This window comes from Anolis sagrei, chromosome 8 (assembly GCF_037176765.1).
Source record: "Anolis sagrei isolate rAnoSag1 chromosome 8, rAnoSag1.mat, whole genome shotgun sequence".
NCBI classification, from domain to species: Eukaryota; Metazoa; Chordata; class Lepidosauria; order Squamata; family Dactyloidae; genus Anolis; species Anolis sagrei.
The window spans coordinates 374,842-392,453 of record NC_090028.1 but is presented as its reverse complement, the minus strand read 5'-3'; the positions used below and the strand labels follow the sequence as shown (position 1 = coordinate 392,453).

At 45.9% G+C, this 17,612-nt stretch overlaps 1 protein-coding gene across 2 annotated transcripts; it reads left to right on the top strand.

Annotated features, from left to right (window-relative positions):
• Positions 1-1,337: 1,337 nt before the first annotated feature.
• Positions 1,338-12,092, top strand: LOC132783281 (C-signal-like). Of its 2 annotated transcripts, none has more exons than XM_067470914.1 (6): positions 1,338-1,579; positions 3,942-3,993; positions 8,682-8,869; positions 8,961-9,122; positions 11,061-11,171; positions 11,925-12,092. In XM_067470914.1, the coding sequence occupies exons 1-6, from the start codon at positions 1,442-1,444 to the stop codon at positions 12,036-12,038; spliced, it is 765 nt and encodes a 254-aa protein (XP_067327015.1). In that variant the 5' UTR covers positions 1,338-1,441; the 3' UTR covers positions 12,039-12,092. The 2 variants fall into 2 exon arrangements, with proteins under 2 accessions (XP_067327015.1, XP_067327016.1); XM_067470915.1 differs by having other exon boundaries at positions 11,061-11,175; positions 11,929-12,092.
• The last annotated feature ends 5,520 nt before the right edge of the window (positions 12,093-17,612 follow it).

The window sequence follows — 17,612 nt, the reverse complement described above, 5'->3', positions numbered from 1 at the left end:
TCGAGGGGCCACCACCGAAAAGGCCCTCTCTCTCGTCCCCACCAATCGCGCCTGCGATGCTGGTGGGATCGAGAGCAGGGCCTCCCCGGATGATCGAAGGGATTGTGTGGGTTCGTATACAGAGATGCGATCACGCAGGTAGGCGGGTCCCAAACTGTTCAGGGCTTTGTAGGTAAGAAGCTGCACCTTGAATTGGGACCGGAAAATGAATGGCAGCCAGTGGGACTCCTTGAACAGGAGGGATGACTGCTCTCTGCAAGGAGCCCCATTTAACAACCTGGCTGCCGCCCGTTAGATCATCTGAAACTTCCGGGCCATTTTCAAGGGCAGCCCCATGTAGAGTGCATTGCAGTAATCCAGTCTAGAGGTGACTAAGGCGTGGACCACCTTGGCCAGATCCACCTTCCCAAGGTATGGTCGCAGTTGGCGCACGAGTCTTAGTTGTGCAAAGGCCCTCCCAGCCACCACCAACGCCTGAGCCTCAAACGTAAGTGAAGAATCCAGGAAGACCCCCAAACTGCAGACCTGTGACTTCAGGGGGAGTGCAACCCCATCTAGCACAGGTTGCCACCCTATACCCTGGTCTGTTTTATGATTGACCAAGAGGACCTCTGTCTTGCCGGGATTAATCTTCATTAGTCTTAGAATTAGCCCCGGAGAAGAATGGCACCGATTTTGGAGCAATCCGTTGACTCGCGGATATGGGGACCTGATGGGTTTCCGTATCCACGGTTTAGAGGAGCACAGTTTCGGCCTCCCCAGGACGCGAAAATCGCATCCCGGGCAGGCTGGCAGCCATCTGCAGCCTGGGAAAGAGAAAGTTCATGCAAGGAATAGTTTGGAGGCAGTGAAGGACACAAAGTAACACTACAGAGAGGGAAAAGTTGCAATTAATTTGATACTTTATTGGGGGGATTTGTTACAATGTTAGGAAGGGAAAAGAAAGCCAAAACAGAAGGAGAGTCTTTTAGCTGAAGCTGCTGCTGTGGCCACATTCCATGGAAACTGGCCCAAGTGAGCAAAGGAGAACTGCGGAACTCCCAGCTGCAGGTCAGATCAGCTTGAAGGCAGGGAGTTCTGGGTTGTTTGTCCTCACTGCCTCACTGAAGAGGGTTGGGCTGGATCCCTTTCCACCTGCAGGAGTCTTGGTTCCACCATATCCTCTTTCTCCATGTCTATGAAACGGGATGGTACTCTGCCGGGAGGGCCTTGATTGTGCCTGGCCAAATAGGGTTGGACTGGATGTCCCTTGGGGCCCCCTTTCCGACTTCTCCGATTCATAGCCTGGGGCTGTTTGCCTTGGAAGGGAGGCAAGGAGGGAGGGAAGAAAGAAAGGAAGGAAGGAAGGAAGAAGCCAAAGAGGAGGAGCCCAGAGGAAGAAGCAGAAGCAGAGGGGCCCCAGTGCAAGGGAGAGAAGGAAGAGAAGAAAGGAAGGAGGAAGATGCCGGAGTCGGTGCTGGTGACGGGGGCCAACCGGGGCATCGGCCTGGAGCTGGTCAAGCAGCTGCTGAGGAAGGAGGAGAAGCCCCCCAAGGTCCTCCTGGCCACCTGCAGGGACCCCCAAGGCTCCGGGGCACAGGTCAGCACCAAAGGCCCCCCTCCCTTTCCTTCCCTTTCCCTGTCTCTTCCTCTTCCCTCCTTCCTTCCTCCAGCCTGCCTGGCTTCCTGGCTTCTCCCTGACTGTGTCTCCTTCCTGATGCCAGAGAGGAAGAGAGGGGGAGGCTGGCACCTCTGGACTTTCTCTTGGGAGGGCTTTCAACCACAACCACAACTCCAGGCCCTTTGTGCAAAACAATTTCTCCAAATGGTTTGGGCTCAACAAGGCCCAGAAGGAAAAAGGATTGGTTGTGGTTGTGGTTGTGGTTGTTGTTGCTACTAACGTTATTTCTACCTCACCTTTTGCCCCCATATGGTCTCAAGGAGGAGAAAAAGTAGAAAAGCCTTCCTTTCTTCCCTCCCCCCACTTTCCTGCCTTCCTTCCTTCTTCCTTTCCTTCCTTTTTTCCTGCTTCCCTTCCTTCCTTCCTTCTTCTCTTCTTCTTCCTCCCTTTTCTTTTCTTCTCTTCCTTACTTCTCCTCTTCTCCTCCCTCCCTTCTTTTTCCTTCCCTCCTTCCTTCCTTCTTTCCTTCCTTCCTTCTTCTCTTCTTCTTCCTCCCTTTTCTTTTTCTTCTCTTCCTTACTTCTCCTCTTCTCCTCCCTCCCTCCCTCCCTCCCTCCCTCCCTTCTTTTTCCTTCCTTCCTTCCTCTCTTCCCATCCATCCTATCTTCTTCCCTTCCTTCCTTCCTTCCTTCCTTCCTTCCTTCCTTCTTCTCTTCTTCTTCCTCCCTTTTCTTTTTCTTCCCTTCCTTCCTTCTCCTCCCTTCCCTCCCTCCCTTCTTTTTCCTTCCTTCCTTCCTTCCTTCCTTCCTTCCTTCCTTCCTTCCCATCCATCCTCTCTTCTTCCCTTCCTTCTTCCTTCCCCTTCCCCTCCCTCCCTCCCTGCAGAGCTTGGCTTCTCGGCTTCTCTCTGTGCTTTTTTACCCAACAGAGGAAGGGGGAGGCTAGAAACTCCAATAGGAACCCAAGGAGTAGGAAACAATATTATTATTATTATTATTATTATTATTACTCCACCCTTTTCCCCACAGAAACTCAAGGAGTAGGGAAAAGTGTTGTTGTTGTTGTTGCTGTTATTGTGCTTATCCGGGGATTGGGATTGGACTAGATGGCCTTTGGAGTCCCTTCCAACTTTAGGATATTATTATTATTAAGCAGAGGCTGGATGTCCATCTGTCAGGAGGGCTTTGATTGTGCTTTTACTGCAGGGCAGGGGAGGTTGGGCTGGATGGCCTTTGGGGTTCCCTTCCAACTCTAGGATTCTATTCTTCTTCTTATTATTATTATTATTATTATTCAGAGGCTGGATGTCCATCTGTCAGGAAGGCTTTGACTGTGCTTTTTCTGTGGGGCAGGGGAGGTTGGGCTGGATGGCCTTTGGGGTTCCCTTCCAATTCTAGGATTCTATTATTATTATTATTATTATTATTAAGCAGAGGCTGGATGTCCATCTGTCAGGAAGGCTTTGATTGTACTTTTTCTGCAGGGCAGGGGAGGTTGGGCTGGATAGCCTTTGGGGTTCCCTTCCAACTCTAGGATTCTATTATTATTATTATTATTATTATTATTATTAAGCAGAGGCTGGATGTCCATCTGTCAGGAGGGCTTTGACTGTGCTTTTTCTGCAGGGCAGGGGAGGTTGGGCTGGATGGCCTTTGGGGTTCCTTCCCAACTATTATTCTATTATTATTATTAGGATATTATTATTATTATTATTATTATTATTATTATTATTATTAAGCAGTGGCTATTATTAGATTGGAGTTGGACTAGATGGCCTTTAGAGTCCCTTCCAACTCTAGGATTTTATTATTATTATTAGGATTCTATTATTATTAAGCAGAGGCCGGAATGCCATCTGTCAGGAGTGCTTCAGTTGTGCTTTTCCTGCAAGAAAGCAGAAGGGGGCTGGACTGGATTATTATTGAGGTCTCTTCCAACTCTATTCTTATTCTTATTCTTATTATTAGGTTGGAGTTGGACTAGATGGCCTTTAGGGTCATCTAGTCCAGAGGCTGGATGGCCATCTGTTGTGAGGGCCTTGATTGTGCTTTTCCCTTATGGCAGAATGGTGTTGGACTAGATGACCTTTTGGGGTCCCATGATTGAGCGCATTGAAAGACCATACGGGGTGTACAACTAAGAAAAGGAAGAGAAATGCATGCGCAGTCCTGCAAAGGGAAAATGAACCCTTCTGCCAGAGGAAGAGATCCCTCATCCCATGGGTGTGTGTGCCTCAAGGTTGCTCTCAGGGCCGTGGCGGGGGTTCTTTGGGGAGACGTTGAGGGCCCGCACGAGACCTCCCTCCCTCCCTCCTCTCTGCACGCCTTTGCTTTCCTTGCAGGAGCTGAGGGCCTTGGCCGCCAAACATCCCAACCTGGTCATTCTGCAGCTTGGTACGTAAGTTCCTGGGGGTCAAGGCCATTTTCTCATTGGTTCCATCACAAAAACATGGGAAAGGTTTCCTCAACTGCCCAAACGTTGTTTCTGCGAGAGGGACACTTTGCAATTCGAGCACATTTTGCAATCCTATCCCAATGAATGATTGAGCCTCGACCCATTCAGCCACAATAACAGAGAAGTTTCCGAGGAAGGACCGCACCGTCCACTTTTGGCCAGGAACCTGATGGTCAGGTCGCAAGCTTGTCCTTGCTTCAGGCCCAAAGAGAAGGACGAGGGAAGGGCCGGACCCATTGGGCTCGTCTTACCTGTTTTCTCAGTGAGATTCCATCCTTCCGGGCATCTTTCTCAAGAGAATGATTCATGCACAAAAACTTCTGCAGAAAACAGAGCTTTGATCTTAATTTTTTGCAACCTCCCTTCGCACGAATCGGTCCCCAAGAAGGCCCCAAATTGCACAAGCCTGGTGAGGGTTGACTATCGCCTCTCAGCACGTTGTGACATGGCCTCCCTTTGGGAAGGGGACAAGAGCTGCCACGTCTCCTCTTAGACGACACGGACGGGCTTCGTCCCCTCTTCCTTGACCCTTTCAGGCCGATTTGGCAAGACAAGACGGAATAGCCTTGCGCTCCTCTTGACGCAGCACAGATATGTAGCAGCAGATAGGAGAGTGAATATCAAGAGAGATACTTTCTGGAGAAAGAAAAGCACGGCCTTATTTCCAGCTGGGACCCTGGAGTGGAGCTGTGTCCAAAAGCAAGCAGAGTGCCCGATAAAGGCATTGACTGCCTTTTATACACTTCAAATGCAGGCAAACAAAGAAACATGCTTCTACATACATTGGCACTATTCACTGCGTCACTTTAAGCATCATAGAAATGTCAAATTCTATCTTCCAACATACAAAAGGCATGTCTCTATATTTTTTCTGAGAGCAGCATACAGCTTACAGCTTACATTCCTCAATCAAGGGGCCTACTTTGACTGGTCAGGAGGGAGGGGGGATTGGCTCCTTACTTTTTACTTATCTCTGTTGCTACTAGGAGGGGCTAATCTCCCCTCTTCCTGGAATGTTCACCCCCCTCCTGCCCGTGCCTTGGACACAGATCTCCTTCAGCATTCTTTCTAATACAGAGAGAGAACCTGATTTTTCTATACATTTCAGTACTGATAAAGTACATACAATATATGCATAAATACATTTCAGTACTGGTAAAGTACATACAATATATGCATAAATAAATATCTATTTTTTCCAGAGGGAGTGATGGGCAGGAAGGGTGTCTAAAAGGAAGTGGGGGTGGGAAAAAGTCCGTAGTGTCTTTCTTTACTGCAGAGATACAAGCAATATATCCATTTCAAAGCAAAACCGGCTTGTGAGTAGTCATTTAATATTGCTGTATAGATCCTACAGTCTTACAGACATTTTTCCCCCGAACACCCATCGCCTTTTCGGCCACTGCACCACATGCTTGACTCCCACCCAGCACGCTTTTGCCTGAATCTCGTTCCTTCGTTCTCTTCTTCACCTGGTTTGAGCATCAATTAAGATCAATGATTCCCTTTCCTGCAGGAACATCTCTTGCTCCCGAGTATATAACTTGTCCGCTTTTCCCTATAAAAGGCAACAGACTAATGCTGAATGGAGCTGATTTCTCTATACATTCTTTTATTTATTCCTACTCTATCTATCTATCTATCTATCTATCTATCTATCTGTTTATCTATCTAGCATTATGTTCATTTATTTCAATAGTGTAGGAGTAAACATGCGTCTATGGAAGCTTATGCCACCGATGTCTCTGTTTATCCCTGTTGCTTGTTGCCAGGGGCGGCTCAACCCATTACGCAAAGTAAGCCTTTGCAGTAGAGTTGGTTTTGCCCAGGAGCACTCTTGAGGCACTCTTGGGGGGAAATAGACCTTGACATATGTGAGTTGTAGTTACTGGGATGTATAGTTCACCTACAATCAAAGAGCATTCTGAACTCCACCAGTGATGGAATTGAACCAAATATGGCACACAGAACTCCCACGACGAACAGAAAATATATATCAGTGATTGGTTGGGGGTGGGAGTGGGGGCACCAAAATACTGCTTGCTTACAGTTGAAAATTACCTAGGGCCGCCTCTGTTGCTTATGTTTTGGTTTTATTTTTACTGTAATATGTTTTCCAGGCTTGGCCCCATGTAAGCCACTCCGAGTCCCCGTTGGGGAGATGGTGGCGGGGTAACAAATAAAGATTATTATTATTATTATTATTATTATTATTATTATTATCATCATCATCATCATCATTATCATCATCATCATTATTATTATTATTATTATTATTATTATTATTATTATCTCAGCTGGTCTCAATGGCACGACAAGATCCCTTGGTGTGTCCCATTGACACACATTCAGCTTCCAATTCTTTATCCTCTCTCTGGTTGCTTTTGGACACAGCTCCACTCCAGGGTCCCAGCTGGAAATAAGGCCCTACTTTTCTTTCTCCAGAAAGGATCTCTCTTGATATTATCTCTCCTATCTGCTGCAACAGCTTCAAACTACAAGAAAGGAGATTCCATCTGAACATTAGGAAGAACTTCCTGACTGTGAGAGCTGTTCAGCAGTGGAACTCTCTGCACCAGAATGTCTTTTTTTTGGAGGCTTAGAAACAGAGGCTGGGTGGCTATCTGTCAAGGGTGCTTTCAATGCGATTGTCCTGCTTCTTGGCAGAAGGGGGTTGGACTGGATTCCTCTCAGCCTAGAATGCGAAACTAATGCGCACACCATTTTTTCAATGTAATTTAGTCCAAAAAGGTGAGCATCAGATTTGAGGGTAACATAACTACTTTAGACTCTTCTTGTTTGACCCAAATAAAAAAATTGAGTAAATACAGGCTCAACAAGCTGGTTGGCAACAACTCGGTTGTTGATGTGAATGGCTAATCCCTGAGAGGAACGCATGCAGGCACATGCCTTACGCAAAGAGTGCAAGACAGTTGGTGACAAAATACTTGTCTCTGTGTGTGTGTTGCTCCAAGGACTGGACCCACTCACAGCTGGAAGGCAATTGCAATCTCCAGCTCTGACATTGTCAGGAGTCAATTTCTGACGGCATGAAGACATCACAATTTCCCTCCGTGACATCCTGACTGAATCATCCTGGCTGAATCAGTTCTCTCTCTGTGACATTTTGAAGCCAGCAAAGAGCACTGGCAACCTTGTATTGGAACTTGTGAAGCAACATGTTCTAATAAGGGAACGGAAAAGAGGGGGAGATGGGCAGGAAGGGTGTCTAAAAGGAAGTGGTGGTGGGAAAAAGTCCGTAGTGTCTTTCTTTGCTGCAGAGATACAAGCAATATATCCATTTCAAAGCAAAACCGGCTTGTGAGTGGTCATTTAATATTGCTATACAGATCCTACAGTCTTACAGACATTTTTCCCCGAACACCCACCGTCTCCAGTTTGTTAGCACAGAGGCATGGGAGGAAAAGGAAAGGAAAAGCTCTCAAGGCAGAGGACCTGCCCAATGGAAGATAGGCAAGGAAAGGTTGTAACACTGTGTAACAGTGCTTGAAAAATGTCCTGTTCATGGCTTGAAAGTGCCATCTCCGGTTTAATTGTGTGGTCCTTCCTTTGAAAGTAGTTGTTCTCCTCCAGGAACTTCATCGTTTTTGTGGCTAGGTTGAATGGGTTGAGACACAATTAGGAAATGACACTTATAATCCATTTTATATATCATTTTATTATTATGATCATTATGATCATTATCATTATATTATTAGAACTATTATCAATATATTATTATTATTATTATTATTATTATTATCATTATATTATTATCATTATATTATTATTATCATAGTATCATTATTATATTTTATATTATCATTATCATTATATTATAATAATATTATTATTACCAATGTGTGACATTATAATATCATGAACATCATGATTCTTATTATTAATTTTTATTATATTATTGTGTTACATAGTGTTATTATTATATTATTATTATCATCATCATCATGTTACACAGTGTTTTCATTATCATTATTATATTATCATTGTGTTATATAGTGTTATTATTATTATATTATTATTATCATCATCGTGTTAAATAGCATTTTCATTATCATTATTATATTATTATCATTGTGTTATATAGTGTTATTCTTATATTATTATTATTATTATCATCATAATCATGTTGCATAGCATTTCCATTATCATTATTAAATTATTATCATTGTGTTACATAGTGTTATTATTATAATATTATTATTATTATTATTATCATTGTGTTACATAGCATTTTCATTTTCATTATTATATTATCATTGTGTTATATAGTGTTATTATTATTCTATTATCATATCATTATACTATGTTATTATCATGTTCCAGAGAGTTATCATTATGATTATTATGATTATCATATTATCATCATGATCATTATATTATCATTATTTTATTATTAAAATTATATTTTAATAATATTTTATTAAAATATTATTTTAATTTTTATTATTTTATTAGTGCTACATAATATTATCATTATCATTATATGATACTATTATTATCGTGTTACATAGTATTATAATGATCATTATATTATCATTACCATGGTCATTATATTATGATTATCACGTTGTGCCCTAACGTCACTCCTCCTTGTCTCTGCACACAGAAGTCACTGACCCGGCCAGTGTCCAGTCTGCGGCCAAGGAGGCGGAGTCCCGCTTGGGGGGGCGGGGCCTGAACCTGCTGGTCAACAATGCCGGGGTGATGCCCGCCTGCACCTTGGAGTCGGCCACCGCCAAAGACATGCTGGACGTCTACAACATCAACCTGGTGGGACCCATGCTAGTCACCAAGGTCAGGCCGCAATCTGATAGAGGGAATGCCTTGCAAATTGTGGTGAGTGATGAGATGACCCAACCAGTGACCATTTCTGCTCCTTTCTTAGGCCTTCCTTCCTCTGCTGAAGCGGGCGGCCAAGGCCTCTCCGGACACAGCCCTCAGCTGTGCCAAGGCGGCCATCGTCAACATGTCCACCATCCTTTCCTCCATTGAGAAAGTCCCGGAGATGTACAGCATCTTCCCAGTCATCTCCTACCGCTGCAGCAAGGTCAGTTGTGTCGGGGTTCCCCAAAAAGGCAGCTTGGGTTCAACCCGACCCTTGGAATCGGCAGCCTCCAGATTCTGGACAGTTGGATCTGAGATATGTGCTTACGGAGTAGCAGTTCCCCTCGGCTCTTCCCCTGCCCCTGGGCTTCTTCAATCAAACCCGCTGGCAGTTCTCTCTCTATTAGGGTTCCAAATTATTTACAGTTACTCACACTCAGAGACAGTCACGGTGGAAGAGAGAGAGAGCAAGCGCATGGTCAGGACACTTAATCACCTGTTGTGGACTTCCTGTCGGGGCTGTTTCCAAATCCCTATTGACATAGCCTTCCAAAATTAATTAATTCAAAACTAAACAAAAATTCTGGGTCTCTTTTAAATATCTCAATACTCTCTTGAGACCATTCTATGCTTCTATGGTTGGGTTACTTGAGTACCTGCTCAATAAATTAACTGAAAATGCAATGTCGACCGGGTATAATTGCTAACGTACAATAATTGGCCAATTACATTCTTGTATAATTCCCCCTGTTGAATTGGTTCAGCATTTTCTACCTCATTATGAAAACCCAAAATCATTGGTGACTGGACCCCTTTACAATTCTCCATGTTCATGACCTTTAACATGTGCAGAATTTTACCCTTCTGACTCAAAACAAAACCACCTTGTTCAGTCCTCATAATATTTAACCACGGGAAATACTGTATGGGTCCAAGATCTTTTAACTGAAACTGTTGCTTTAACTCAGCAGCAAAATGATTCACCTCATTGTTAGTCTCATCAATAAACACAAGATCATCTCTACATAAACCAAAAGAATTTGATAGTCACAATTTACATTCCTGGTAAACACACATGGGTCTGCCCATTTTCAACAGCCTATCATTAAGGCAGTCATACCAAGCTAATGCTGCTTGTTTCAGCCCATAAAGAGCTTTCATCAATTTAAAAAACCCATCGCTCTTGAGTCCTTACCGTAACAATTCTGGTCTGGCCTCTCTAGGCACTGAGTAATTTTAATTCCCACATGTCTTGGGAATTAATTTTCCTGGACGTATCGATCCACCAACTGATTAATAAGCCCTAAACGGTTCCGGCCCAAGATACCTTGAGTACCGCATCTCGGCCTACGAGCCCACGAGGACCTTGAGATCATCCGGGGAGGCCCTTCTCTCGGTCCCGCCTGCCTCACAAGCACGCTTGGCGGGGACTAGAGAGCGGGCCTTCTCGGTGGTGGCCCCCCGACTGTGGAACTCCCTCCCCGCTGAAATTAGACAGGCGCCTTCCCTCATGGCCTTCCGCAGGGGCCTAAAAACCTGGCTCTTCGAAAAGGCCTTCAATTAAGTGCTATGCTTTGGAATGACCACCGGAATGGACTAGGACTACGAGACTGATTATGACCCAAACAGGACGAAGCGGATTTTTAGCTTAATTATCTGTGTGTTAGTAAGATGTATGTTATACCCTGAATCTACTGTAACTGTTGTCTTTATGTTCTATGTTCTGTACACCGCCACGAGTCGCCTTCGGGCTGAGAGTGGCGGTTAACAAATGTAAATAATAAATAAATAAAATAAATAAATACGTTGGGCAAGAGGTTTTGACCTATGGCTTCTTTCATCAGTTCTTCATTGGGAGGCCAGGGAGCATGGTGCTGCTGGACATTCATCCACGTGGAGCCCTCACCTCCTATTGATACTGATTCTAGTTCTCAATCAGGACCATTTATGTGGCTCAGAGAGGCCACCAAGAAGAATGCCACACACCAAGCTGCATTCGTTTTCAGTAGAGAAGCCAACCTTTCCCGGCCATGGGGGGCTATAGGGCAACCATGTGACCAGGCTGTGGCTCAGATACTCAGCGCAGCCAACCTCCCTCAGTTCTCCCTTCTGCGCTCTTCCTTCCTTCCGTCCTTTCTTGCAAACGTTTCTCCTTCTCCAGGCGGCGCTGAACATGCTGACCAAGCTGCAGTCCATGGGCTACAAGGAGGACGGCATCCTCTGCACGGCCATCCACCCCGGCTGGGTCAAGACGGACCTGGGAACCGAGAAGGTGGGTCAGGCCAAGGTTACAAACGCCCGACCTACAAATGACTCCTAGTTAAGAATAGGGTTGGACTGAATGGCCTTCCAAATCTGTATCTATATCTATCTCATATATTCTCATGTACATACATACACAGGCAGTCCCTAAGTTACAAACTTCAGAATTACAAATGACTCCTAGTTAAGAATAGGCTGGACTGGATGGCCTTTGGGGGTCCCTTCAAATTTATATCTCATTCATATATATATATATATATATATATATGAGAGACAAGCTGGAAGGTGTCCAGAGGGAAAGGATAACTAGCAGTATCAAGGGCCTGGAGACCATGAATAATAATCCCACTGAGGAGCGTCTTAAAGAACTGGGTCTATTTAGCCTCAGAAGAGAAGGTTGAGAGGAGACATGGGAGGAGCCATGGATAAATATCTGAAAGGATGCCTTAAGGAAGAGGAAGCAAGGCTTCCTTCCTGCTGCCCAGGAAGCTAGGACTAGGAGCAATGGGTTCAAATGAGAGGGAAGGAGATTCCACCTGAACGTGAGGAAGAACTTCTTGACCATACGAGCTGTTCAACAGTGGAACTCTCTGCCTCGGAGTCCGGTGGAAGCTCTTCCTTGGAAACTTCTAAGCAGAGGCTGGATGGGATACTTTGATTATGCTGGGTGGGGTTGGACTAGATGGCCTTTCGAGGTCCCTTCCAAGTGTATTCTTCTAGGGTTCTATTTCTTGAATGGCCTTCTTCCCTGTCTGTGTTCCAGGCAGACCTGACCGTGGAGGAGAGCATAGCCGGCATCCTGGACGTGCTCAGCGGCCTCTCCGAGAAGCACCACGGGACCCTGGTCACCTGGGAAGGGAAGGCCTTGCCCTGGTGAGGAGCCCCAAGGAAGGAGAGGGGCATTGGAACCAATAAAAGGAAATGACCCGCAGATGGTGTTTCTGTCTTCTGTTCCCTCACCACACTCTCAGCCTTCCCTCCAAGTGATTTGGACTCCAACTCCCATAACAATAGTACCGTAGAACAACAACAATGTTTATGGCAGCCCATAGACCCATCAGTGAACAAACAGTCATTGATAAACGCTCCCGCCTCAGGAGAAGTTCATTGCACCAGATACATCCACATAGTTCCAAGCATAGTGGTATACTACGATATATATAATACTAATATTATGCTGTGCTAATAACATGATACACTATACATACATATAATATTATTATGTAATGCAATAGCGGCCTTCGATACCGTCGACCACAGTATCCTTCTGGGACGCCTTGCCGAATGGGCCTTGGAGGCAGGGGCGGCCCGTCCATTACTCGAAGTAAGCGGTGGCGGAATACTTTTTTTGCCAGGGGGCGCTGTTCTGTCCTTAGGCCACGCCTCCTCCTGCAGGCCCCATGCGCCCTCCGCAGCCTTCTTCTAATGGAGAAGTGCAGGCCCCGCCCCCTAGGCGAGAGGGAAGTCCTCCCTCCCTCCCTCCACGTGCTGCCAGGAAGGAGGGAGGCAGCCAGCCAGGCTCTTTGGCTTTCCCTTTCCTTCCCTGCTGCAGCTGAGCCTGGACCCCTCTCAGGGCAGCAAGGAGGCCTGGTCAAAAGGTACTGCAAATGTCATCTTCTGTACATACCTCCCCCAAACCCCTCTAGTATTTGGTAATAATGGAAGTCCTATATGCCAAGCTTGGTTCAATTCTATTGTTGGTGGAGCTCAGAATGTTCTTTGGTGCTTGGTAAACTGCAATTCCCAAATGTCAGGGTCTATTTTTCCCAACCCCCTCTCCAGTATTTTCTGTTAGTCATGAAAGTCCTGTATGCCAAGTTTGGTTCAGTTCTATTATTGGTGGAGTTCAGAATGCTCTTTGGTGCTTGGTGAAGCATTCTCACCTGATGTTTCACCCACATCTATGGCAGGCATCCTCAAGAGGCTGTGAGGTCTGTTTGTAACTAGGCAAGTGGGGTTTGTATATCTGTGGAATGTCCAGGGTGGGAAAAAGAACTCATGTCTGCTTGAGGTAAGTGTGAATGTTGCAATTGGTCATCTTGATGAGTATTTAATGGCCTTGCAGCTTCGAAGCCGAGCTAGTTGCTGCCCAGGAATCCTTTGTTGGGAGCGGTTAACTGGCCCTGATTGCTTTATGTCAGGAATCCCCCCCCCCTTTTTTAGTGTTGCTCTTTATTTATTGTTCTGATTTTAGAGGGTTATTTTAGAGGGTACTGGTAGCCAGATTTTGGGCGAGGGGCGAGCGAGGCATTCTCTCCTGACGTTTTGCCTGCATCTATGGCAAGCAGCATCCTCAGAGGTAGTGAAGTCTATATTTATAAGGGTTTATATTTATGTGGAATAATGACCAGGGTGGGACAAAGGACTCTTGTCTGCTGGAGCGAGGTGTGAATGTTTCAACTGACCACCTTGATTAGCATTTGATGGCCTGGCAGTCCCTGGAGCAATCTTTTGTTGAGAGGTGATTAGATGTCCCTGATTGGGTTGTTGTAGGTTTTTTCAGGCCATATGGCCATGGCCTAGAGGCATTTTCTCCTGACTTTTCGCCTGCATCTATGGCGAGTGAGAGGGGCGAGCGAGCGGCGAGCGAGAGGGGCGAGCGAGGCATTCTCTCCTGACGTTTTGCCTGCATCTATGGCAAGCATCCTCTACTAGTGAGGTCTGTTGGAAGTAGGAAAAGGGGTTTATATATTTATGTGGAATAATGACCAGGGTGGGACAAAGGACTCTTGTCTGCTGGAGCGAGGTGTGAATGTTTCAACTGACCACCTTGATTAGAGGGCCCGCCAGAGTGAGTGCCTGCCTTCCCTCCTTAATAATAATTTTAATTTCTCCTCCCTATTCTACTAAATTAATAATTAAATTTAAAAAATATTGAAAAAATATTGAAAAAATATTGAAAAAAAAGGGCGCCATCTTTACAAAATGTTTTGTAAATATTTACGAAATTTCGTAAATACCGAACTTTTTTTTTTGAAAATTTTGTAATTATTTTTAATATCGAAACAAAAAAAAAACCCCAATTACAAAACGATTTTAGAAACAAATTTTTGCGTTGTTACCCAGGCCTAATAGATAGATAGATAGATAGATAGATAGTGATTGGTTTTGGGGGGGGGGGGGCGCCAAAATACTGTTTGCTTACCATTGAAAATTACCTAGGGCCGCCTCTGCTTGGAGGCACTCTTTGACGGTGGCTCCAGTCCTTTCTGGAGGGTCGTACCCCGATGGTGTCACTGGGGGACACCTGTTCTGCCCCACAATCATTGTCTTGTGGAGTTCCACAGGGTTCAATATTGTCTCCCATGTTGTTCAACATCTCCATGAAGCTGCTGGGGGAGATCATCCGGAGTTTTGGGGTGCGGTGTCATCTGTACACAGGTGACATCCAGCTCTGTCACTCCTTCCCACCCGCTACTAAGGAGGCTGTCCAGGTCCTGAACCGGTGCTTGGCCGCTGTATCGGACTGGATGAGGGCAAACACATTGAAATGGAATCCAGACAAGACAGAGGTACTCCTGGTCAGTCGTATGGCCAAACAGGGCATAGGGTTACAGCCTGTGCTGGACGAGGTCACACTCCCCCTGAAGACACAGGTTTGCAGTTTGGGAGTGATCCTGGACTCATCACTGAGTCTGGAAACTCAGGTCTCGGCAGTGACCAGGGGAGCTTTTGCACAGTTAAAGCTTGAGGCCAGCTGCGCCCGTACCTTGGGAAGTCTGACTTGGCCACGGTAGTCCACACTCTTGTTACATCCGTATAGACTACTGCAATGCTCTCTACGTGGGGCTGCCTTTGAAGACTGTCCAGAAGCTCCAAATGGTCCAATGGACGGCAGCCAGGTTAGTAACTGGAGTGGCGCTCAGGGAGCATACAACCCCCCTGCTGCGCCCGCTCCACTGGCTGCCAGTTTGCTACCGGGCCCAATTCAAAGTGCTGGCTTTGGCCTATAAAGCCCTAAACAGTTCTGGCCCAACTTACCTGTCTGAATGCATCTTCCCTTATGAACCTTCGAGGACTTTCAGATCGTCTGGACAGGCCCTGCTCTCAGTCCCGCCATCGTCACAAGCACGACGACAGACAGGGCTTTCTCAGTGGTGGCCCCTCGGCTATGGAACACCCTTCCTAGGGAGATCAGATCGGCTTCTTCGCTTCTAGCATTTTGGAAAAAAGACATGGCTATTGGAGCAGGCCTTTGCGAATGCTGAGTAACGGACATAAGAACGGGACAACTACATGATGGGACTGAACATTGTTTTAATGAGTATTTATTGAATTATGTATAATTACGGTTATGATTTTATTGATTTTAACATTTTTATATTGTACTTGTGTTTTGGGTGGCATTGAATTTTTATATACACAGACTGGGCCACAGCAACACATGGCAGGGGACGGCTAGTCTATGTAATGTAATGTTCGTTTGTGGGATGAACACAACTCAAAAACCACTGGACGAATCGACACCAAATTTGGATACAAGACACCTCATAGAATCCTAGAATCCAAGAGTTGGAAGAGACCTCCTGGGCCATCATCCAGTCCAACCCCATTCTGCCAAGAAGCAGGAATATTGCATTCAAATCACCCCTGACAGATGGCCAGCCAGCCTCTGCTTAAAAGCTTCCAAAGAAGGAGCCTCCACCACACTCCCTCCGGGGCAGAGAGTTCCACTGCTGAATGGCTCTCACAGTCAGGAAGTTCTTCCTCATGTTCAGATGGAATCTCCTCTCTTGTAGTTTGAAGCCATTGTTCCATTGCGTCCTAGTCTCCAGGGAAGCAGAAAACAAGCTTGCTCCCTCCTCCTCCCTGTGGCTTCCTCTCACATATTTATACATGGCTCTCATCATATCTCCTCTCAGCCTTCTCTTCTTCAGGCTAAATGTGCCCAGCTCTTTAAGCCGCTCCTCATAGGGCTTGTTCTCCAGACCCTTGATCTGCTCCCTCCTCCCTGTGGCTTCCTCTCACATATTTATACATGGCTCTCATCATATCTCCTCTCAGCCTTCTCTTCTTCAGGCTAAATGTGCCCAGCTCTTTAAGCCGCTCCTCATAGGGCTTGTTCTCCAGACCCTTGATCATTTTAGTCGCCCTTCTCTGGACACATTCCAGCTTAGAGTCAATATCTCTCTTGAATTGTGGTGCCCAGAATTGGACACAATATTCCAGGTAAAGTGGTCTAACCAAGGCGGAATAGAGCATGGGGAGCAGGACTTCCCTGGATCTTGACACTATGCTCCTATTGATGCAGGCCAACATCCCATTGGCCTTATTTTGCCGCCACATCATTCCTGGCTCATGTTTAACTTGTTGTCCACGAGGACTCCCAAGATCTTTTCCACACATCCTGCTCTCGAGCCAGGCATTGTCCCCCATTCTGTATCTTTGCATTTCGTTTTTCCTGCCTAAGTGGAGTATCTTGCATTTGTCACTGTTGAACTTCATTTTGTTAGTTTTGGCCCATCTCTCTAATCTGTCAAGATCCCTTTGAATCCTGCTCCTGTCCTCTGGACCTCTCAGGCCGACGAGTGACCATCATTCATAACAACACTGAAAAACAGAGCAGAAGAGACTTAAAAAGACAAAAAAATACAACACACATGCAAAACTATATATATATATATATATATATATGCGCAAACACACATATATACACACATATACACACGCAAAACACACACAGTTGAAGTATCAAAAGGATGGCCTAAGGAGAGGGAGAGGCTCCCTTCTGCTGCCCTGGAAACTAGGACTCAATGGAGCCATGGGTTCAAATGGCAGGAAAGAAAGGAGAGTTGCACTCTCTGCTTTGGAAGCTTTGAAGCAGAAGCTGGATGGCCTTCTGTTGGGAGGGATCCGATGTGTCTTCCTGGTCGTCCAAAGAGAGCGGGACTGGATCGCCTGTGCGGTTTCTTCCAAGTCAAGGATTCTGTAATAATAATAATAATAATAATAATAATAATAAGCAGAGGCTGGGTGGTCATCTGTTGGGCGGGCTTTGGTTGTGCCTTACATTGCCTGGAAGAAGAGGTTTGGACTGGATGGCCCTTGGGGTCTTTTCCAACCATAGAGTTCTATATTATTATTCTTGTTATTATTAAGCAGAGATGGGCATCTGTCGGGAGAGCTTTGGTTGTGCCTTCCCTGCCTGGCTGAAGAGGATTGCGCCGGGTGGCCTTTGGGGATCCCTTTCCAACTGCAGGAGTCTGATTCCATGAAATGGGATGGTCCTCTGTCGGAGGGGCTTTGATTGTACCTGGCCAAAGGGGGCGGGACTGGGTGTCCCTTGGGGTCCCCTTTCCGACTCCTGCGATTCCTCGCCTGGGCTGTTTGCCTTGGAAGGGAGGGAAGGAGGGAAGGAGGGAAGAAGCCAAAGAGGAGGAGCCCAGAGGAAGAAGGAGAAGGAGAAGAAGAAGCAGAGGGAGAGAAGGAAGAGAAGAAGGGAAGGAGGAAG

Bases quoted from the DNA above. Each gene is read 5' to 3' on its own strand.
- LOC132783281 (XM_067470914.1), top strand. From the start codon at position 1,442: ATGCCGGAGTCGGTGCTGGTGACGGGGGCCAACCGGGGCATCGGCCTG. The intron at 3,994-8,681 runs GTACGTAAGTTC...CTCTGCACACAG, and splicing joins CCTGGTCATTCTGCAGCTTG to AAGTCACTGACCCGGCCAGT. The intron at 11,172-11,924 runs GTGGGTCAGGCC...TCTGTGTTCCAG, and splicing joins CGGACCTGGGAACCGAGAAG to GCAGACCTGACCGTGGAGGA.